Source organism: Poecile atricapillus, chromosome 3, assembly GCF_030490865.1.
Source record: "Poecile atricapillus isolate bPoeAtr1 chromosome 3, bPoeAtr1.hap1, whole genome shotgun sequence".
Classification (NCBI taxonomy): domain Eukaryota; kingdom Metazoa; phylum Chordata; class Aves; order Passeriformes; family Paridae; genus Poecile; species Poecile atricapillus.
This window is the reverse complement of record NC_081251.1, coordinates 106,259,478-106,282,911: the sequence shown is the minus strand read 5'-3', so window position 1 is coordinate 106,282,911 and position 23,434 is coordinate 106,259,478. Positions and strand designations below refer to the sequence as shown.

At 41.2% G+C, this 23,434-nt stretch overlaps 1 protein-coding gene and 1 long non-coding RNA gene across 9 annotated transcripts in view; one reads left to right on the top strand and one right to left on the bottom strand.

Annotated features, from left to right (window-relative positions):
* Positions 1-1,087: 1,087 nt before the first annotated feature.
* Positions 1,088-7,019, bottom strand: LOC131577281 (uncharacterized). 3 transcript variants are annotated; one of them, XR_009277187.1, is made up of 3 exons: positions 6,907-7,019; positions 5,639-5,747; positions 1,088-4,000 (listed from the first exon to the last, which is right to left on the bottom strand). It is a non-coding gene; the product is annotated as an uncharacterized LOC131577281 (long non-coding RNA). The 3 variants fall into 3 exon arrangements; XR_009277185.1 differs by lacking the exon at positions 6,907-7,019 and adding an exon at positions 5,856-6,429; XR_009277186.1 differs by lacking the exon at positions 6,907-7,019 and adding an exon at positions 6,262-6,429.
* GPCPD1 (glycerophosphocholine phosphodiesterase 1) overlaps positions 6,578-23,434 on the top strand; it is a 43,488-nt gene continuing 26,631 nt past the window's right edge. The window contains exons 1-5 of one of the 6 annotated variants that reach the window (XM_058834945.1): positions 6,578-6,719; positions 15,113-15,198; positions 18,640-18,724; positions 19,643-19,736; positions 20,354-20,416. In XM_058834945.1, the coding sequence (XP_058690928.1) occupies positions 15,150-15,198; positions 18,640-18,724; positions 19,643-19,736; positions 20,354-20,416 (291 nt within the window). In that variant the 5' untranslated portion in view covers positions 6,578-6,719; positions 15,113-15,149. Of the gene's footprint in view, positions 6,720-7,200; positions 7,360-7,991; positions 8,143-15,112; positions 15,199-18,639; positions 18,725-19,642; positions 19,737-20,353; positions 20,417-23,434 lie in introns of those variants that run through there. The other 5 variants (XM_058834947.1, XM_058834944.1, XM_058834946.1 and 2 more) reach the window with 5 other exon arrangements.

The window sequence follows — 23,434 nt, the reverse complement described above, 5'->3', positions numbered from 1 at the left end:
TTAAAGCTTTGACTAAAAGGTAAATGCCAAACTTGTGAACAGCTTCACATGGAGAACTGTCAGACTCAGCAAAAGATGTTGTCATTTTTAAAGTTACATATACCCATATCTATCCTCAGAAGTTGGAAAATGAGAGCTCTTTCTTCTTTCCAACCAAGAGAGTAAGAGTCAGAATTACTCAAAAAGCTTTCTTGGTTTGTACCCTATTAACCTTATTAAATTTTTTTAAAAATAATATTTTTTTTAATATTTACAATGCTGTGGGCAGATTAGGAATGTTTTGTTTACAAGAGTTACTGGCTGAGCACAACAGAGAGAGCTAAGAATACAGAGTAAGCATAAAGTAAGTGACAAGTTCTCACATTTCCCCTCAGAAGTCCACTTTGAGGTGGCTCACCCTCTGTTTTAAACACCAAGTGATAAATCTGCATGAGCTGCTCTTTGTCACCACAAGCAGCTTCCTAAAAGCTGACAGCTCAGCTTCTGCCTGCTGATGCCCCCACTTAAACCAAGACATCTCCAACATTCATCCAACCTGAGCTTGAATTGTTTCAGCTCACTGACTCCACGCAGAACTACCCTCATTAAAAACCAACCAGCAACAAAACAAAACCCAGAGCATAACCTCCCCACTTTCTGACAGAGAACTGTCCTAGTTCAGTGAAAGGTTGCACAAGGGCCAGGGAGAGTACAAAGGGCAGGTAAGAGTGCAGGAGCAGGTGTTGCAGAGCCAAAATGCTGCAGCTAGTTGTTAGGCTGGCTTAAGGCACAGACACCCTCAGCTTCTCCTCAAGCCTACCTTTGTTCCCAAGATAGAAACTGTCTCTGTGCTATGGCTGCATTTCCAGGAACAACAGTGCAGTAAACTTTGGGCGTTGCAGTAAACATGGGAATTGATACCTACTTAATAACCATAAAAAGGAAGATGACATTTCAGTCTACTTTTAAAGACTTTCAATAACTGAAACTTAAAACACATTTCTCTGCCATCAGAAGTATGTGTGGCAGATGGAGGAGAAGTGCAAGTGGTGGAGGACAGGAAAAGCTATCATTTTCCCCATTAGATTAGATTTGTCCCGTTTACTTTCTCCATCTTGATCTGTTCAGTAGAGGCACACTTCAAGAAACATTGAGTCTGGAAATACAGAGATCCAATGGACAGTAAGTAGCAAATTTCAGGCCCTGTTGGGCCCTTTGGTGTTCACACAGCTCACTGAGCACAGGGCACCACGCCACCACAATCCCACACTTCAGAATTCAAAGGATGCACTTGCATCACTACTACTGTTATCTGACAGAGCATAAAGTTCAGCCTCACATTTCATTTAAAACACAAACATGACCTTTGAAATGGGATTTTTAATGACAGCAGAGTGAAACCTTCCTGCAGTCATAGGAAGCTGTGTCTCTCCTTACCTCAAGGTGTTCCTCCCTGCTCTCGAGATTAAAAAAAACCTAACAAAAACATTATCTGTGTCATATTCCACAACTGCTCTTCTGCCCGTTTTCATTGTCTCTTACACAGTGAAATGGGTACTGCAGGGAAAGGTAGCACAGGAGCACAATTCCAGAGATAACAAGACAGAGATAGTAACACAAGAAGATTTTTTGTGTTTTTTGTGCAAAAACACAAGAGAAGGCTTGTAATTGGCACATAAGCAGAGCTAGGAGTTCACAGAACACCACACATACAAAATTTCTACAAAATTTTCATGTTTACAAAAGTAAAACAAAGTTATGCATATAACCTCAGTTTTATATTTATATACAAAAAGCCTGAGTATAGAACTTATTCTAGTTGTATTAAAACCTAAGAAGTTTCCCATTTGTAAATGACTTTGGCCAGTTTAAATGTGGTGCTTGAATCCTTCAAGTGTTTCACAAACAAACCCACCACTACCAAAACTAACCAAATGAAAAAGCCCCAAAATCAAAGGAAAAAAAGCACAAAACCACCACCCCCCAATTATATATATTTCATTTCAGAAACTATAAACCAGCTCAGATCAATAAGCAAATCATGCTGACACACTCAAAACTAAATCACAGCATGTCTCAAATGTTTTCAAATCAAAAATTAATGCCTGCAATACTCTATTGGCACTTGGGGTCTTGTGGGTTTTATTTTTTTTTAAACTTTTTGTTGTAACATTGTCTATCACCAATGCCAAATTATACATTATAGTTAACAGTGTTTGAAAGTGACTGAATTTTTGATAGAAGGAGTGAACCCTTCTTCTGCCTGTTATAATTTTTTTATTGTTAATAGTAGCCATGAGAGAGTTTAATTTTACATTTATGATACTTTATAATTGGTATTTGTAACTCTGTATTTAGTGATGCTCTCATCAGGCACTTTGCAAAGCTCTAGAGAATATGACAAAAGCATTAATTCTTACTGAAGAATGTCTTAACTTTCCTTCCCACAAAAAAAAAATGGGACTGGGAGGATGAGAGGGAGGGCACAGAAGAATCAAAATTGGGGGAAAAACCCCTCAACAATCCATAGATCAATGTCCCAGACACAGAATGATTCTGGCCATGAGCCCTTGCAGGGACAGGGCATCTACCACTTCCTCCAGCATCCAGTGTCTTGCTAACCTCCAGTTAAAGAATTCCCTCCTAACATTTTGTCTAAATCTCCCCTCTTTCAGTTTCAAACCATTTCACCATCACAAAATGCCCTTGTAAAAAATCCCTCTCCAGCTACCCTTGTAGCCTCTTTTCAGGCTCTGAAGTCCCTAAAGGACTGAAAGGGACTCCAAAATCTCCTTGGAATCCTCTTTTCTCCAGGCTTAGTAACTCCAGCTCTGTCATCCAGTCTCCATAGCAGAGGTGCTCCAGTCCTCTCAGCATCTTCGTCGCCTTCTCTGGACTTGTTCCAACAGGAATTTCTCCCTTCTCTTATTGGGGAGCCCAGAACAGGACACAGCACTGCAGGTGGGGTCTCACCACAGCAGAGGGGGAGAGTCACCTCCCTTGGCCTGCTGGCCACCCTGCTTCTGGTGACAAACTGCTGACCAGCCCACAGAGAAAAATACATTATTCTGTACTACAATAAATATTACAGAAAAAGTGTCATTGCACAATGGGCAACTTTTCCTAATAATCCTTTCTCATCAGTCTCCATGGGACCAAGAGGCTATTGCCATGCTGACAGCATGGCTCCTTCTTGCTATTTTTCACATCCCTTAGCATCACTTTTCTTTAGTGCCTGTAAATTGTCCAGATTTCACATTAGGGAGTGACACAGCAATATCCTCAGTGCCAGAGAAAAGGTCAGAAGAGTATTTCCAACTATAAGTGATTCTACAAAAGATCAAAGAACATTAGTTTGACACTGCATGCCTAATACCGTGCCTTCATTTGCACAGTTTTACCAGCTATTTTTATTCACAATTTCCCACCAGACCCAGAACAACTGCATAAAAATCAAGTGCAGTAAAATAAGGAGTGAAATTCATCTGAATATTCAGCTGTCATCAGCACTGGAGTCAGTAAAACCAGATCACTAGATCTCAATGCATGCTGTGAAAGAGGAAGCACAGCTGTAATTTGATGTTCACAATCTTTATAGCTACTTGTATCAATGAAGCTTGATTATAGGTTGAATCTATAATTCTGGCAGCTGAAGAAAATATTCCATTGGCTACAGAAACAGACAAAAAACTTTGAAGGTATTTCCTAATGCCTTTTTAGTATAGGTTTGCCAGTGTATTGTAAACATCAGCCTCAACCACTTATTTCCTGGACTTGGGCAAGTATTTGTCTCATTATTTATAAAAATCATTGCAGTCCCACTGAGCTTCACATCTCAGCCAGTACAGCCCCAGGGCTGCTTTTGTATTCCACCTACAGCGCACAACACCTCCAAGCAATTTCATTCCATAATGCCACAGCAGGGAGCAAGATACAGTTAGAGGGCAGATTGCCCATGAACCTTCAGCATCTTCTTTTGGCTCTTTCACTTCTGCTCAGGGACTTCATCACTTCAGTGTCACTGCCAGAACAAAGAAAAAACCTCTGAAAAATAGAAAAATAGAAAATACCTCTGGTTAGGTATTAGCAATTCTCATTCACCTTGTTAGTTTTTATTGAATAAGAAAACATTTTCCAACAGGTGCACACATGGTTTAAATAGAGTTTGTTCTTGCCCACTGGAAACAGATCTTGTAACCTTGTCTTTCTGGATCTCTGGGACTTTTGCAAACAGCACCTTAATTCATTGCAGGTTTCATAGTATAAAACCCCATTTCCCTTGTTTTTTTGTGTTTTGGGTTTTTTTTCTGTATAAAAAAGGAAAGCAGATCATCAGCCTTAACTTTTTGGACAGACATTTAAGAAGAGTTCTATGAACTGATCCACATATTCTAATTACTGTACAGTTTTATATCCTCTTAAAGAGTAGCTGAGACTTGTCTGCTGCATCATGGCAAAGTATGAGCTTATCTGACCCAACCATATTGAAGCAACTCCTTAGGGAGGAAAAAAGAAAGTGTGGAGGCAAGTTTATTTAAACGTAGACTTTTCTTCAGGTTAAGTAAGTCAACATAAAACAGTATTTTCCATCCCATCCTTTTCCTGATTGTTCCACACTGATGTGCATCTTTAATAAAATGAACACAAGTATTTCTTGAATCCATTTAGGGACTAAATTGTAATTTTCATCTACAGGGAGTTACGGAGGGAAATGCAATATTAGTTTGACAAAATAAAGCCCTTTTTAAAAAAATTAACATTTGGGCTGAATAAGACCAAGTGTTAAATTTCTAGGGTTTTTTTTTAAAAAATAACAGTACAATTTTATAATATGCCTGGCACGACATCAAATTTTTGAAAAGTTTGACACACTGAAACACATTTGAAAGTGCTCAATTCTATCCCTGCTTTACAAGAAATTCCTTGAACTAATAAATCTTAAAAACAGGGAAGAGAAAACAAGTAGAAAATCACTTTTCTAAATACTGTTTTCCCTAAAGTTCCTTTATCCTCTTTTTTCACTCAGTAGTGAATGCACCTGGAGAAGTGATGGCTCCTAATGTTTTCCTAAATACCAAGGGTTTGTAACTAGAGTAGTTCACATCTGCGTTTAACAAGGGAATCACTTTCCAACAAGCTCTTTTCACCAACCCTCCCTCCTCCTTACCCAGAGGAATTATCTTTTTCACTTAAAAATGAGCTACTTTCAGCTATAATTTCCTTTTACTGCATGCTTCCCACTACCTTTCTTTCCTTGGAGCACTAACATAGAGACCTCAGCAGTTTAAATGCATTATATGCTTATATTATATGCTTTTCTGATATACAAAATCAAATATTAACATTAGTTTTCCCTACAACACTCAGTGGAATACCACAAATTACTTATGAACACAGCTAGATCTGCAAGGCATGAATAAATGGAAAATAGTCCTGTATTTAAATGGCGGATTCAAGGACAACATAGAGTAGCATCCCTAACACAGCACTAACTCCCAACACAAGACAGGATAAATGGTTTCTCTGCACAGAGTGAGGAACTGGTGAAATTGTCACAACTTCATAGCTCAGCTACAAAACAGAGTACAAGAAAAACACAGAGAAAACCAGTTTCCCTTTATCTGCTAATATGTTGTTGAGAGCGTTCCAGTGGGCCAACCTTATTGTTGTAAAATCAGGTCTCAGGAAGGCCATGGGGTTGTGGTCCCAAATGCAGCAATACATTTTAGTGCAGCAAGTCTCCCCGAGGTCTTCACACAACATCTGTCCTAAAACAAATGTAAGTATCACACTTAACATTCTGTCCTGCCAGTATGGGCATTCTCAGTTTGGTTTGCCTTGGCACCAATGCCATGAAGACGTGTTTTGAGCCATACCATGGATGACAGCCCTTTGGTTCATGTGGCTGGGCATGGACACAGGGAAAGAGACAGAGCCTGCACAAGAGCAGAGGGTGTCCCTGGGAACCCCAAGACAGATGTGTCAGGAGTAGGGCACACTGGCTCCTGTCACCCCACACTTCAGTGGGTGACAAAGGCTGAAGCCTGAGGGCAGAGCTGGGACCACCTACACGTGCAGGGCCTCAGGAAAGCACACAGGGACAAATGGCCAATGAAAATAAGTGAGATTAAAGCTCTTAAAGAGAGGGATAGAGCCTGCCCCTTTATACCACTAAAAAAAACCAAAACCCATGGTGCTCTTGGTTCTATAGGCTTACAGCCAGCTTAAACCATAGTAAACCCTAAGGCAGCAAGAGCTCCCTATCCATAGGGCAACTCTTACGCTCCCAAGCTGGGTATGGAGGACACGGATTAAGACGGGGTGACCTCAAAGAGTATGCGGATGGTAGCAGAAGCCTGACTCGCCTCAGCAAAAGCCCTAACGAACCCTCACAACCACCCTCGCCAGCGCCTCCCACCCCTGTGGGACCGCGCTCCCTCAGCGCCAAGGCTTTCAAGGGAACGGCGCGCGCCCCTCCCGTTCTGCGCGCCAGGCTCTGATTGGCTGCGGTGGGAGGGGCGGGGCCTCGGCCGCAGAGTGACGCGTCAGCCGGGGCGGGTCACGTGGCCGCCCGCTCCGCGGTGCGCTCGGGGGCAGCAGGATCCGGCTGCCGGTCACGCCGCCCCCTCCCCCGCCTCCCCCGCCCTGTCAGCGGCACCGGGCAGGCCAAGAGGAGCCCGGGAAGCGCCGCTCGCAGCCCCGCAACAAGAGGTAGGCAGCCGGCTGCAGCGCTCGTCCAGGTCAGTGCACGCCGCCGGCCGAGGGGGCGCGGGGCCAGCGGGAGTGCGGTAGGGGTGTGTGGTGGCGACGGAGGCAAGGGGCGGTCGATGCGCGCTCCCGAGGACTTGGAGGCTGGAGGAGGTCGGGTCGCGCTGCGGTGTCGGGAGAACGCTGGGGGAGCGGCGCCGCGCTCTCTTAGGAACGTACCGGGGGGATGTCGTGGGGAAGCGCTGGTGCTTGGCCCTCGGGAGAGGTGGGTAGGGCAGAGCTACCTCGCCGTGCGCGGGCGGCCGCAAGCCGCCCCCGAACCCCCCGTGCCCTCAGAGCCCCCCTGCGCCTGCCCCCGCTCCCCGCACTCCTCACGCCTCCCTCAGCCCCGCCCCGGGCCCGCCCTCCTGCCCCGCCGCTGTCGAGGAACGGGCCCGGCCCCCGGCCCTTCCCGCGCTCCCATTGGCCGCGGCGGGGCGGGCGGGGCCGCGGCGAGGTCACGTGGCTGGCGGGGGGCAGCTGGAACCGGTTGGGGCCGCGCCGCCCCCTCCCCACCCCCGTCAGGCGGCCCCGGGCGGCGGCCCCGGCAGGAGGGGCGGGGAGCCCGGGCTGCGCTGTCCGCAGCCCCGCACAAAGCGAGCGGGGGCCCGGAGCGCCGCTCCGTCCTGCCAGGTCAGTCGGTGCCGCCGGCCGCGTGTCGCGGTGGGGCTGCGCGGCGGCGGAGGGGACAGAGGGTGGTTGGTGCGGCTGGAGCAGGGTTTGTTCGAGCCCTGCGCGGGGAGGACGCTGAGGGAGCGGTGCCGCGCTCGTCGCGGTGCCGGTGCATTATCTGAGAGGACGCGGGGGAGGAGCGCGTCGTCCGGGGACCGGGACGCCACGCTCAGGTTCTCTGAGAGGCGGCGGGAAGAGCGCGGCTCCCTGCGCCCGGGGGCGGCTGCGGTGCTGCCCGGGCTGCGGGCGCATCGCGCTCCCGGCGCTGCCCGGCCGGGCCCCGGCTGTCGTCCTGTGGGGTGGCTTGGTGGGCTGCGGGCCGGGGAGCGCCGGCGGCTCTGTTTGTTTACGTCGCCGCCTAAAGCCCTGGCCCGGGGCGGTCCCGCGGCTGCCGCATTATGCAAGCGGCCGGGCCGGGGCGGGCCCGGGGACGTGGCGCGCCGCCTCCCGGGCCGACTCCCGCTGCGGGCGGTGCCGTGCGGGGCGGCGGGGAGCCCTCGGTCCGTGCCCGGCCGGCTGCGAGGGGCGGCGGGCTGGGCGCGCTGCGGCGCCGCTGGGCTCTGCCGAGCGTGGGGGGGTGTGCGCTGCGCTGTTCTTTGTCTCCGCTCTGCACTGAAGGAACACAGCGATGATGCTGCCGGCTCGTGGTTTGGTGTTATTGATCGGACAGGCGCTAGTGAGGCAGCTCTAGATTAAGCTGAACTTTAAAAGTTAATCTGTTACCTGCGCCCTAACCAGGCAGAGGTTCGTTCTTCCGTTTTTCTCTTTTTTCTTTTAAGTTAATAGCTTGTCTTGCTAGTATTAATGTTTTAATTTATCAGAGCACGCCGTGTTAGATGGAGGTTAGCCTTCAACATATTTTAGATGTTAATGGTAAGGTGAAATAATAGATAAGTAGAATTATTTTTATCGTATATATTTCTGCTCTAGCACCGCTTCTTTTAAAACTGCTATATGAGATGTTAAAAAAGTAGGAGAATGCTGTTGGTCTTAAATAGACACTGGTAGCCCAAGCTGCCACGTAATTAATCTTTCAGTAAAGCACATAGCCCCTCAGCAGAAAGGATCCAGGCTTTGGAAACCCGTTAAAAAAGTGGTTTGTTGGGAGCTGTGGGGAGCATTATACATGTTATTTGTCCAAGTCATTCCTAAGTGAGAAATGTTAGTGTGATCACAGAGAGCTAAATTACTCCCTGCCTAAGATCCTGTCAGCCATACGTTAATAATAAACAACCCTTCAGAAAAGAGGAATCAGACTGATGCTGCTCTGTTTCACTTAAAAACGTGCCCCAGCTGTTTCCTGTCTGTTTCAAGAACTTTGCAAAACTGCTGTGGTATAGCTGAGGCGGAAGAGTCTGTCACATGGACAGGTATTTGCCAAATGCTGAGAGCAATTAACTTATTGTTACTTAAAGCAGATACATTGTTGGGGAACAGAGAGGGGTCTTATGTTTGATTACCACAGCTGACTTGGCCCCGCACATGGGGAGCTAAACTGATGCTGAAAATACAATCCTCAAGATATTTTTCTCACTTGCTATGTATTAATGTGTTGTAATTCCAGAGGTATCGCTTTGCTGCTTTCTAAATGTCATCATAAGCCTGTTGGTAAAATTTCAGCCTTTGAATCAGAACAGCATGTCCAGATCTTCTGTGCAAGTTTGTTTGCTGTCCAGTGTTAGCCCTGCAATGCAGGAGGAGAGACCTGCTGACTTTCTGGTTGTCCTTGCTCCTGCAGTTGAGGTGCAGCAGGAGGGGAAAGGAGGGGGCAGGAAGAACCCTCTCATTGTTTGGTTGAATATGAAGGAGTTGATGCTGTAATGCTGTTTCTAAAAATTCTCTCCCAGTTGTTAGAGGGAATGCCCTGACAAATATATCCTCTGACGCTGTTCTAAAACCCAGGTGTCGTCAACTACTGTTACATAATTTTTTTGCATGTCTAATTTGTTGCTTTAGATGTATTCTGTAATATCTGATACCTTGTTAGGACCAAACACAAGCAACAAAATCTGTTCATTATATTACAAGATTAACCAGATGTGACTTGTTGTCTTTGGAATATCACAGTCTGTGTCTTAGGCTCACATCTCTTTGTTCAGCACAGCAGCAGATCTGATGCATGGTGGGTTTTTTATTACTGAGTGTAGCACAGCTTTTAAGAAGGTAAAATCTGAGTGCAGTACCTTCTCCAGCAGTGCTGGGCCATGTTCAGATTCATGGCTCATGAGGCTGCAAGGGGTGCTCTGTGTCAGCCCCAGTGCTGCCAGTGTGTCCTCCCAGCTGTCAAATGACTTGGCTGGGATTGTGCACCTTTCCCCTGCTTCAGCGTGGGGTTGGACTTTCTTTGGTGTTGATACATCTCTGAGTCTCTTAAGGTGGAAAATGTCAGCTCAAAATGACAGAAGTAAAAGCAAAAATATTCCAGCCTTCTAGTCCTTGCCGATTTTATCTTTATATGCAAAAAAAAAAAAAAAAATTATGGAGAGATATTTTGAAATAATTGAGCTTGTTTACTTTTTGAATTGTGCACTTTCAGGACTGTGCACCATGATCTGTGATGAAATGTGTGCTAGCATTATGAAAGAGCCTGTTTGTGCATAGATGGTGCTGGTGGGTTGACCTTGACTGCATGCCAGTTGCCCACCAAGCAGCTCTGTCATTCCTCTCCTCGGGGGAGAAAGGTGGAAAAAGACTCAGGGGTCAAGGTAGAGGCAGTTTATTAAAGCAGAAATAGTTCATGCAGAAGCAAGGGGAAGCAGAAGATTTTATTTTTTACTTTCCCTTTAGGGAGGCAGGATTTCAATATGTGTAGGGGTTGCTCTGGAAGAGAAATGTCTTAAATAACAAATGCCCTTCTTTCTTTTAGCTTTTTATTTTTGTTTTTAATCAGTTTGGATCACCTGTCCTGGCTGTGTCTCTTCCCAGGATGTTTCCAGCCCGCAGCCTCCTGGTGATAGTGAGGAATGTTGGAGAGACAGCACTGATGCTGTGTGAGCACAGCCGAAACTCTGCTGTGTTATTGACAGTTTTCTAGCTGCCAGTACAAAGCACAGCACTGGGAGGGCTTTTGTAGGGAAAATTAACTCCATCTCAGCCATACCCAGTACAGTGGGGTTCATTTTTCTGCAGCTAACTGAGAAAATTCAGTAACAGAGCAGGCAGAAGTAATCTTACACTAAAAATCAGGTGTTTGAAAGCATTAAAATGCATTGCAGGAGTTTTGTTGCACCTGTATACTTAGTTGTCTCATTTTAGTTGTCTAATTACCTTTGAAAAATCCCATTAAGTCCCTATAAAATATATTAGCTTAAAAAAAAACAAAACCAAAGCATCCATTAAAAAGATACTTTGTAAGCTGTATTTTTTTTATCTCATTGGAAAAATATGTGCTGCATATTATCCTGTCATTTTTAAATATAATGTTACCAAGAGAGTTTTGGATTGATAGCTTTGCATCAGAATATTTGCTATTAGTGTATTACATAGGGATTGGTGGCTTTTTGTGAGGAGAGAAGGGGAGAAATGTGGCACTTTGGTGTGGGTCTGATACTTTTTGGCTTTCTTACCAGCATATTGTCAAATTCTGATTATCCTTAATGGATGTGCTGTGTGTAACCAGCCATTCTGCAGCCCAGCTTAGAGTTCATAAAATCAGCTTTTCATTCAGATCTGTCAAGTTGGTTGCTTGAAGCATTCACTGCTTAATTTTGAAAGCCCTCTGTCCATGCAACAAAGTTCAAGGCCTTCAGGCTTGTAAGTCTCCACATTTAAAAAAAAAATCCTATTGTACTTCAAGCCTACCCTTGGACCACTGGAATCAGAGCCTCAAAACCTGTTCAAGTTGCTATTAAAAATATCAGTTGTATTCAGTAGAGAGCAGAGTTCAGTAGAGAGCCTGGCTTCATGGCTTCTATGAATTTTTATGACTCTGGAATTTGTTCAGTGTTTGTCAGATAGGCTGTTATATTCCAGGATTGCCCCAGATTACCTGGTGTGTATTTAGCTAATCCTGAAAAAACATACAAGATATGGTACAGCAAGCAGCCAGCACCTCTTAAATCATATTGGAAAGGTTAGGGAAGTTAAGGGTGGGACAGAATAATCCACTAAAGCTGAAGGCTTGGAAGGGTTTTAATATATCACCAGACCTGTAACCCAGAGGGTTCAATTTAACTTCAAGATTTGAATTAATAAATTAAGTCCCTGTCCTGATATTTGGTCTTCCAATCCAATCTTCCAATATTTTGGTTTTCTCCATCCTCTATGATATTTATTACCTCATTTTAGGGGAAATCTATGATACTTTGGGACACTTTAATAGTTGATTGTGTTATATCATCTTTTCTTTCTTACCTGCATTTTCTAGAAGTTCTCTTTTAGAACTCTCTGGAGGGCAGAGTTTGTATTTCCTATTCTTTTTGTCCTATTAATGTTTCATTTTGGGGGTTGTTGGTTTTTTGGGGGTTTTTTTGGGTTTTTTTTTGTGTGTTTTTTGTTCTTTTTTGGTAAAGTGCTGGTAAGTCTCTACCTGTGTGATACACCTTCCCCATGAAGAAAACTGAGATTCAAGTGTTCACTGCTTTCTTGGATGTGGTTGTAGTCTATAATAGCTGACCACAGAGAGGGAGGAAGTGTAACACAGGAAGAGAATTGTTTGCACCCACGTTAACATCTGGATGCCTGTTGCTGCAGCAGATGTGAAATCAGTTTTATTACTTTTGGACTCAGAAATTGTTTAAAAAGGGTTGTTGCACAAGGATTTCTAGTTTGTAAATCTGCTCAATCAGTTTTATTAATATTTGCTGATCAGGAAGTGTTTATCATGTTTAATGTAACTGTTCTAGTTTGCTTCAGTTCCTGTAAGCAGTTATGACATGACCCCTCTGAGCTGAGGATTCTTTGCATTCTCCTAAAAATCCATCATTACAGGAGTGGGGAGCAAAAGAGGATTTTGTTAATTCTTTGCCAGCTTCTTTGGTTAAGCCGTGCTGAAAATTTGAAGGAGGGAACATCACGTTTCAAAGTTGCCTGACACTTAGAGGTCAGAGGATTTGATTGTTGAAGCTTGCCATTAGGGAATTAAATTATTTTCTCTTTTCAGGAACCATCAGCAACTAGATAGCTAAACTTAAGCTGTTTTTTTTTCTCCTTCCCCCAAAATAAAATGTTTTTGTATCATGTCTTGAAAGCACAGACTGCTCTTATAAGTGCATTATAGTATACCACATAGCCTTGATTCCTTAACAAAAAGCAAACCTGATTTTTCCTTGCTGTGTGTTTGCATTGAGTGCTCTGCTAGGAAATACGTTTTTTTCAGAATGAGGGCTGCTACTTTGATCCTAAATACAAGTGCAATACCTGTACCCACAGTTCTGCTAGAAAAATCATGCCCTTGCTTGGTGAAGTGGAATTTTTGTTTTCTTCATATACATCCCTTAGGTAGGTTGAGTAGTTTTTTGAGATAAAATGCATTTTTGGTAGAATTTTGGCAATTTTACAAAGGCAGTATCAAAATCTCGTTACCACTGGCTACTGCTATGTAGAAAAGTAAAATTATTTTTACTAGGCAATTTAGAAAAGTCCATACCTGTCTTGCAAGTAGGTACATAGAATTTTTACAAGATTGGCTAAAAGCTTTATAGACTTAGGAGGATTTTGGATGATTCTCTAGGAACAGTTGGGTAGTTAGTTCATTTGCAGTAGGACACATGCTGGGTTTTGTGAAGTTTAAATTTGAGCTGTTGCACTGGCTTTGGAAACAGTTGTTGGTTTGGTGGGGTTTTGTTTTGGTTTTTTTGCAAGCCAAAAGCATGTTCTTGTTTTGGGGAACTCTGTGGACTTTTGCAAGGCATTTTTTCCTACTTCATTTCCCCTTTGGCTCCTCTTCAATTAAAGGCTGTCCAAGCAAGGGCATTTAATGAACACAGCCAAGCTCCTGACTACTCGGTGTCATCATAAATACACACAAGTAATTTATATTCTCTGCGTTACACTGAGATTTTTTTATCATATTAGACTAGTTTCGTGACTCCAGTCTTAGTTCCAGTACTGAAATGTGCTGTGCTTCTCTGTCTATAAAGAACTGCTGAAAACAAGTGCTAGAATGTGTCACTTAAGATACACACGGCTAATGATACACACAGCTAATGATACACACGTGAGAAAGTTCCCAAAGGGTGTGCCCTTCCTGGAATTCCTGTTTATCAACTGTGCTTATTTCTAGCTTCAGTAGTCTGGGATTTTATCATTTGCAGAATGATAAAATTTGTGAAAGACAAATGCAGAAACCTTCATATTTCTACTATTTTTTTGCTCTCATTTTACTACTGCAAAGTCATCTTCCTGGACTTGGAGAGGGAAAATAAGGGAGGAGAAAAGGAATGTAAAGGCAGCTGCAGTTACAATAGGAATAGAGGATGAAAGTTACAATTGAGAAGAGGAGGAGGAGAAGATCCAGAAGAAACAGTTCTGAGGGTTCAATACTTGCAATAACATTTTAAATGCCCACAAGGAATGAGGTTTGATGATGAGCTTTTTTTCCCCCCCTCCTGTTTGGTATCTGACTATCTTTTGCTTTCAAAGCATATTTAACTGTCCTGTGCCCTTTGAAGGCAAGGGCTTCCCCTTGTAGTAGTAGAGCTAAGGAAAGGCAATTTTTTTTCAGTGTCGTTAGTTCTTCCTGATGTTGTTATTAAAGTATTGCTGACCAAGATTGTACTGAAATGAACTGCTATTTGTCCTGTTCAAAAATAGCAATAGTAACATTCGATTTCCTTGGTTTAAAAAAAAAACCTAACAAAACACACACAGAACAAAAAGCCTCCCACAGTGATGTAAAGAACTGGATTAATTGAAACCATTGCAAAATCTATTCTGCACATAATTAATCCAATTATTTTGTAGCCTATGTCCAGATGGATACACTTGGGTGATGACAATCCAGCAACATCCATAGGTGGACTTTACTATGACCGCTGCTTTTGTAAATAATATGAAAGGATGTGATACATCAATAGTGTTTCTGCTGTAATGGTGCATGTGGGGTTCTGCCAGTTTGTTTTCAGTCAAAGTGTTGTGTATTGGAGGAGAAAATTGAGGCAGTGTCAATCTTGCAGCTAAAGGAAGTCCCTTCCTGCTGGGCTGCTCTGAAGACTGCTTGGTGCTTCCAGTTGCTACTGGTGCTTCCTGTGAAAGCCTGGAAGTAGGGGAGCAGAGTCTGCAGTGATGGACAAGTGACAGCAGAAAGCTGCCATCTGTTATGGGTTGTTCCCCTTTTCCTTCAAGCTGCTTCTCTGTGAAGACTTCCTTGTGCTTTGTAGAGGATGCTGAAGAATAGCACAGATGAGACAGAAGTCACTGTTTGCCAAGGGTCATAATCTTAAATCTCTTAAAACCTTTCAGTGGCCTCCTTGGAAGCAAAATTAGTCAAAAAGAGAGTTTTGAAAAATCTCAGCTGAAGATTGATAAATGCTGCAGGATACTGATATTTGCACATGGTATTTGATTTAGTAGTGTTCTTCTTGTGCCAGTGTTGCAGCTGGATGCTGTTTTCTGGGTCTGCAGCCACTTTTAAAGAGCTACTGCTCACTCAAACAATATTATCACAAATGGCTTACTTCCCTGTAAGTGGTGGGATTTCTGTTTCCTCTTACTTAGAACAGCAACAAATGTATTGATGGTTCCTCAAAGTAGTATCTTTTTCTTCCCACTATAGGAGATTTCAACTATCCCAAGACAGAAGTTCTGCAGAAATGACCTCTTGTCAAGTCACTTTTGAAGTAAGAGGATCATCAGCACCAGGTACTGAAATCATGCTTTCTCCTTTTTATATGCTTGGCGTAGGAGAAGTATATATAATAGAGGAGTGTTTAAAGGCTGTCTCGTCTGTTTTCCTCAGAGATAAAAGAACAGGTCAGTTCAAGTATGAAAATGATAAATAATTGTAAAATATATTAAGACATTTCACCTACAAATCTGAAAATGAGAGTTGGGAAATAAATTTTACTTCTTTCTCCAAACAAAAATTTCATAATGTGCTAGAGGTTTTGATGCTAACTGAAATGGTCATGATTGGCTTAAAATCTTTTCTATTCAGTATCTTTTTATTCCATGGAAACAAGCATTTGTATTCTGAACTATGATATTTAGGCATGCACTGATGTGTTTGTTCTGTTTTTCATTCTCTCTGCATCCCTGTTGAAAGTTCTCACAAGATGTGACAGAAGTTACAGACAGAAAGAATATGCAGCTTAATTCAGTATTCTGTCTATGCCAGAAAAAAAAAAAAGTGTAAAATAACTTCTGTAATCCAAATGAGGAGCACAAGGTATCACATCAGGTAGAACATGAAGATTTGGTGTTGATAAATTGTGCATATTATGTTGACCTTCATCTTCAGAAACTTGGAAGGAAGGAATTGTGGTTTAACCACAGCTTGAGGTCCACACAACTGCTCCCAGACGTGTTTCCTCCAACTTCTTGTGTACCCCCAGCCCCCTCTCTGGTGGGGAGAGAACAAAAAAGGCCTTGATGCTGTAAGCACTGCCCAGAAGTAACTGAAATATCCCTCTGTTATCTGCACTGCTTCCAGGACAAATTCAAAACATAGCCCCTACTAGCTGTTGTGAAGGAAATTAACTCTACCCCAGCCAAAAACCAGCACAGAAGTTACACCAAAAAAGGAATTTGTGGTTGCCTAACAGAAACAGAGGAATGTGGAAGCAGATTGACAAAATTCCTGTGCCAGGCTAATGCCAGATGGCAGAACTGTCTCCTGTAGCTGGCGGGGAAGAAAATGATAAAAACATTTTACAGGTTTTGAGTCTGCCCTGTGTTAGACCTCTCCTGTGTTTCTCCCTCATGATTTGGCATTTGGGAACTGAAAACTTATACTCAATATCATCATAAGTTAGTAAGGGGTAGAGTTTTTTATAGCATTCTGGAGAAAATGTTAAAATTTTAAAGTACAGTGACCTCAGCTCAGGACTGGTGTAGCTGTACCATGGAGTATTGCAAGCTATGCTCTCTTTGTCCTGCTTACACTGTTGCTTCCACAGCTGTGATGGCAGTGTCACTAGCAACTTTGGATGTATAACTTCTTCTTGTACTAATAATATCTGCAATGAAAAGTAGGATTAGTGAGAGCTAGATCCTGCCTCAGTGGCTGTTCACGAAGAATTGTCTGGAAATACAGCATAAAGAGATGACACAAAAGGGCAGTTCTGCTTATGACAATATTGATATTGTTTTTTTTGTTACTGTTGTTGGATCAGTGAGGCTGTTGAAAGCTTTGAGTTGGGGCAGAAGGCTTAGATCAACCTTCTTTGCAGTAGCTGAATGAACTCTGTCTGGAGCAGCCTTGAATTCCATGGCAAGGAGAGGGGAGAAGCTGAGGACCCTGAGCTTGAAACAAACCCAGCCCAAATCCCACTGTGTTCAGAATTGTCTATGGGAAGGCAGTTTGTCATGCATTTCACTTTGGATTTACTGGGATAATTAAAGGCAGTGTTTTACAAATCCTAATTTGGCCTCAGTACAGTTGTTGTGGAGAGTTAAGGGGTGGCTGCACATCCTGTTCAAGCATTGCCTTACTGAGTGAGAGGTGGTCACACATTTGTTTAAAATAGGAGCCCAGAGAACTATTCCAGCTGGCACCTATTGAGAGGAATATAATTAGATGGCACTTCAAAGGTTGGCTGTGTGTACATGAAGATGTGTTAAGTACTGCTATTTTAAAGGGGTGTTAAAAGAATTTTAGCTTCTTTTTAATATCTCCACTCAGAAATTCTACCTTTGTGGTGTTCAGCTGGTCTTCCCTCCCCACTTTATCTCCTCCCTGCAAAAAAAAAACCAACAAACCATCATGTGCCTCAGGATAGGGTGAAAAAGGGAAAGCACCTGACATAGGCAATTGTATACTAAATATAGTCCTAATGCAGATTTCTGTATGCTTACAGTGAGCATCCAGAAAACTTGGGCTTCTTTTTTGTAATGAATTGCAGCAAAAGTTTTGTTTTTTTTTTTTAAATGACTGAAGTTCAAGGTGTTATGTAAAATTAATTCAACAAACTGCTTTCAGAGAAAAATTGTCTTACTTTCTGTAGACATTTTCCAATCCCTGGGTCTGCAGAGGTTTCTTTCATAAAGAGGCCTGGTGGTATCCCTTATTAGTTTAACTGGAGAAAAAGGACACAATTTTAGAGACATAAAGACATCCTCAAAACTGTAATTGTATACTTTGAAGTGTCATCTGTGATTTGTGGCTTAGGAAAAGGTAGTGTACACTTGTTGCATACAGTTTGTCTACTTTGTATCTTGGGATTACTGTGTCTCCCACACTGCTCACTTTGAGAGCAGGAGGTAAGTCAGAGATGCTTGTATCATTCTTTTGTGGTGCCTAACTGTACTTTAAGACTCCATATTTTCTCATTCTGCATCAGCTTTTTATGTCAAAAAATCTTGTTGAAGACTTGTTGAAATCTGTAAGAGCAAAATACTAATTTGTTATTTCCCTTAGTATTCATCATTGTTGTTCTGACAGTCAGATACATATAGGTTTTATATTAAAAACAAGGTATGCTGCAGTGGTCACTTTGGGATATCCCAAAATTAAATATACTGTTGTGACCTTTTGGGTTCTGTATGTATGTATGCATTAAGATAAGTGTAACAATTTCATGTGGGTTTTTTGTGTAACAATGTTTTGTTTTGTTATGTTTTGATGTCCAGTAAAAACTGAAAGCATAGCAGCAAAGTTAACTATTTCTCTTGAGAGTCAAATTAATTTGATATGTTGCCTTGGGAATAATGCTAGCAACATCCTGTTTGTGCTTTCTAAATTGTTGGTATGTATTTGAAGGAATGTGGACATACATTAACAAATACAAAGTATCTAGGAAAATAATTGTGTTATCTTGAGATTAAACATTTTACTGGGAAAATTTGCCTGCTCTATTCCCAGAGATGTTTTGAACAGTATAGCTTAACATCAGTTTGGAAGCCAACCCTTTCAAGGGCTGGGGTTGTGAGTAGTCCCTCTCTCAGGTCCTTGGGATGGTGAAGAAAGTGCTGTTGTGGTTTTGGGTGGGTGAAGATTCCTTTCTGGACAAGAGGGATTTTAGATGAATGATTCTGGTGTATATATTTAAAATACTTGAAAGCTTGACTGTGGCTGTACTTTTTAATGCCATCTAGCCTGGAATAATGATGATTGTGGGTTTTTTTCCTGTTTGGATTTTTTAGGAGAGGTTTTTGCAATATGTGGGAGCTGCAGTGCTTTGGGAAATTGGAATCCCCAAGCTGCGGTGGTCCTCCAGACTGAGGATATGTAAGTTGGTTGTGATTTTTGGTTTTCTTTGGGGGATTTTTTTTTTCATATTTTTAATTTTTTTCCCACTTGTTCCATTTGAAGTAGCTGTAGTTCTGGAGCAACAAATTTATTCTGACTTTTGAGTTTGTAAACTCTTGAGCTGCATGTACTATTAGTAGAACTCCAGAATTTCTTGTGTTGCCCTTGAGCACTTTGAATGCTTAGGAATATGTTTAAGAAAATATGAAATTTGGGTGTACTTTTCTAGTTACAGATGATGCTTCTGCTGTTGTGGCTGGCATTTCAATAGTGTAGCTGTAGATACTTGGGGTAAGAAACTGCTTTGAGGAAATTCTCAGTCCCATGGCTGTGCAGCAGATCATAGGAGATGTACAGGATGGAAAGAAAGTAAAGACTATATTATTGTGCTAGAAGGTGATGGGGAGGAGATTATTTAAACAGAGTTGCATTAAAATTCTTAAGGAGGGGGAGATGTGTGTATAAGCATGAGTGTATGTAAAGAAAGTTTAAATGCAGTGGAAGAGTTCAGTAATTTCTTAAAATAGTGCCAGCTTATAGCAGCTCTGTGATGCAGGAAATTAGGGTTTGCAGGCTGTGTTTGTAATTCTCAGTGACTTGCTCTGTGATCTTCGATGAATCTCTGAACGACTTCATCGTGTTTTCCCCATCTGTTCAATGGGAATGAGAATTCTTGCTCTCTTAGAGCACTTCAGATCTGTCAATCAAAAAGTTCAGTTTCACTTCTAAATACATCTCATGTTCTGTGCATGTTTGGCTAAGGTACTTTGTAATAGCTTTCCTTGCAACAGTACACTAGACTTTATTTTAGAATATTACTTAGACATGTGTCTGAGGTAGCTGTTAGGCTGTATTTTGAAACCTTTTTTTTTGGTTGGTTGTTTTTTTTCTCTACAGGACATCTGAGAAAATATGGAAAGCTACTGTAGAGCTTCCTAGAGGAATTCCTGTTCAGTATCGGTATTTTAAAGGATACTTTCTAGAACCTAAGGTATGTACAATCTTTTCTACTTTAAGTTGGCTCATCCCTAGTAAAATTCCCATAATAGAAAAAAAAAAAAAAAAGATTTCCTAAGTTAAACATGAGATTTTTTAGAAATAAGTCCTGAATTGCAACATGTGAAATGTTAAAACATTTGTGGAAATACTAACAGTTCACTTCTGGAAATACATGACCATGTGCTGTTAACTTTAATTATATTCTCTTCTTTCTTTTACCAGTGTTAGTATTCTAAAAATTTCAGTAGTAAAGAAATCCCTGACATTATTATAAAGCTTAAATAACATGGTGAAGTTCTCATAGTTAGAATTGAATATGGATTTCATCAGGGCATGGATCTCAAGCGTTCTGTGGAAGGAATGTGATAGTATGTGATATTTGTAGCTTCCATTCTATATTATAGGGTGGAAGCAAGTGACAGTATGAGAAAAATGGTTAGTGTAGGAGGTGCATTAAAATTTAAAAAAAAAATTTAAAATTGTTTTTGTGAAGCATGAGAAGTATTAACCAGATTTTGTGCTGCATATTTAATGTAAGTTAATCTCTTGAAGTGAAAAGGTAAAACAAGGGATGAGGGATCCCATGGTTTTCTGTGTGTTTGTATATAGGTATTTGCACGACTTGGAGGGAAAAAAAACACCCAAGAGACAGAGAGAGATATGTTTTTACAGGTATTGATGTCAAAGTTGCATATGACTTGAAGTTACATAAGTTAGAGTTTAATGTATGTGGCAGTGTACTGGTTTGCAAACTTTGCACTAGGGCAGGGGGAAGTTATTCAGATGGGATGAGGCTGCATCCAGGAAAAATCTGGGCTGAGTTGGGAAAATAAGCAGCTACTCTTGAACTGTTTTTCATATTAACCTTAAGAAATTTAATGCTGCTTTTGCTGTCTTTCTTATTTTATTAATATCCTGTAGCTATTCACCCTGGGCTTTAGTTCCTCATTGAAACTGGGATTATGAAGGCTGTAGCTAAGTGTGCAAAGGAGTTACAGAACCATCTCATCAATACCTTTTAAAAATTTCAAATTACTATCAAGAGCATGTAAGTTTTTGTCAGCCTTTTTTCACTAAAAAGAAGATATTTGATGGAGGTATGATTTCAGTGAAGGATACTAATTTCAAGTGAAGCACGGTTCTGGTTTTTTCATTACAGCATGTGAAATAGTCCAGTCAGAAACTGGTATTTAAATTGATACTTGGAGGCAAAAGAAGGGAAGGCCAATAATAGATTTCTTTTGCTGAGGTCAAACTAAGGCCAAAAGTAGATTAATTCTTACAGCTCAGCAGCTCTGATGGGACTCTTACCTTTTTATTTTTATTTTTTTTGTAAATGCCCCTAAGTTTAAATGTAAGCAATAGCACACTCAATAAAGCAGAGTTAGCGAGCAGAGGCTGAGCCATAGACAGCAGACAATACAATTACTGTTTTACCATTTGCAAAAGTTTACCCTCTGTATTGGTGAGTGTGTTTCTTTGAGTAGGTGCTCTGTATCGTGCACACTTTATGCACCGTGTGATGCAGAGTCTGCCAAGGTAAGTATGAATTTTATGCAATACCAGCATAAAGAGCTTCTAAATGTAAAGAGCAGGAGAAAAGGAAACCACCCTACAAAACAAAGTATGTGAATTCCTAGGTACAGGGTTATCAGCTTAGTGGTGTCTGGCTTGTACCTGTTAAATGCAGAGGACTTTATTTCTTATAAAGTAAAGGCTTTTGAAGAAAAGAAGTCCAGGTACAATGTTTTCTTCCTCCTTTTGTAAACCTCTTGAAGAACAATGAAAAAGAAACAGGATTATTGTGTACAGTATAGTGCAAATGAAGCAGTACATGGAGAACTTTAGCATTAAGGAAATGATGATAAGGAAAAGGTACTTTTAAGTTAAATTATTCTGCATACTTTTATGTCAGAATTTATTTCATTAGGCATTGCATGTGATTAATCTAAATTTGACAAGCTGGCAATATATGATCTCTGACACTTCATTTTTTATGTCAGTTTTACATGTAGTAAAATAAGTGTGATCTTAACTATACATTCAAGTCTGAGTATACGAATTTGGCATCACATAAGTAGTAAATCATGCTGATGGCAGATCCACCTGAAGTTACTGTTCCCTTCTACAGCATCTGCATCTGTGAAGGTGCTTGAGTTGGACATGGTGGCAAAGATGGGGGTGATACACGTTTACACAGAGAAATGGTAGTTCCTAGAGCACCTGTAGTAGTGCTACAGCCTAGATTTGAAAATAGATAGAATAATTGGCATTTTATTTAAAAAAAAGGTGAAGTCTTTTTCTCACCTCCCTTTAAGAAGAGCATCATTTGATCCTGAAATTTTTTTAACTGAAAGAAATGATGATGTAATGGAAAGTCTTGTTTGTAGTGAGGCATATTGGTGTTAACATAATTGTGGTTATGTAAATAGAGCAGGTTTTTTTTAAATACTCAATATATTGAAATTTGTAGAATTTTTGCATGAATACAAATATATATACAAAGAACATTTTACTATAAAATTGGTGTCAAGTCTTGGCTCCTGCATATCAAAAGATTTTACCGCATTACAACCATTTTTATCTTAAGCATTTAAAAAGAAAAAAATAAATATACACACTTGGATAAAAAAAGACAGTGAATTAAACTATTTTGCTCAAGGTTTTTCTTTCCTTGAACAAAGTTTGGTACCAGTGAGCTCCCAGTGAGGATCTTCCTGGGTTTCATTCTACACTCCCTTTCTGTTTGTGGCAGGGGCAGAGGTAGTGGGTTATGAGGGAGTTTGTGTGAGGCACACCAAAACTCCCTTGGCTGGAATTTGTCTTCTGTATATCTTATGTTTTAGAAGAATAATTTTACATGCACTGTTTGCATGATGCTTATTTGAAAACCTTAGTAAGGAACACACCTTATTCTGTTCAGCTGTGTTCTGTATTTGCTTTTAAAACTGTAAATAAGCGTGCAAGTTCAGGGTTACTTCTTTCAAGGCAAATGTGAAATAACTAAGCTATCTGTGCATGTAGCAGGACCTTAAAAACTGGATTGGAGGACATGTTTCACATTTTCTGTTTAATTACAGAGGTTTCAAATGAGAGTTATATTTACTTTTGTTAAAGTTCAAGTAAAGAAATCCATTTAGTGCCTGGACTATAGTAATAAAGGTGAAAATTAGACCTAGATTTAGTAAATAATGCCTTAGAAAAGCTTTTTGTAGGCTAAGAACCCATGGTTATCGTTATAGTAACGAAGACATTATCTGCTGAGATAGCAGATTGTGTGTGAAACTGTTAGTGGAAATACTAGAGCTATAAAATCTTCACTGGGCTCAGCATTTCCTGCCAGGTGACTTTTATGTGATGCTGCCCTGCAAGTTAGATATGGTGGCTGAATGGCTTTAATTATTCAGTTTAGTGCTTAATTATTGTCTTCTACATGGTATAGAAATCCAGAGAGATTTTGGTCAGAAATGCAGCTTTAGCAATTAAGTCTAATTTAGCTACTTCATATTATTGAAGTAGATTATTATTCTTGAAACATAGTTTTAATTAGCAAAGTGCATTTGGATAAATGTGTTTGTGTGGCATTTTTAAGATTTGGTTTGAGTTTTCCCCCTCCTCTAATGTCTACTCTATAGTGTTGCTTTAAAACAGGAACTTTGGAACTGATCTCCTAAATTACCATTGAAACAT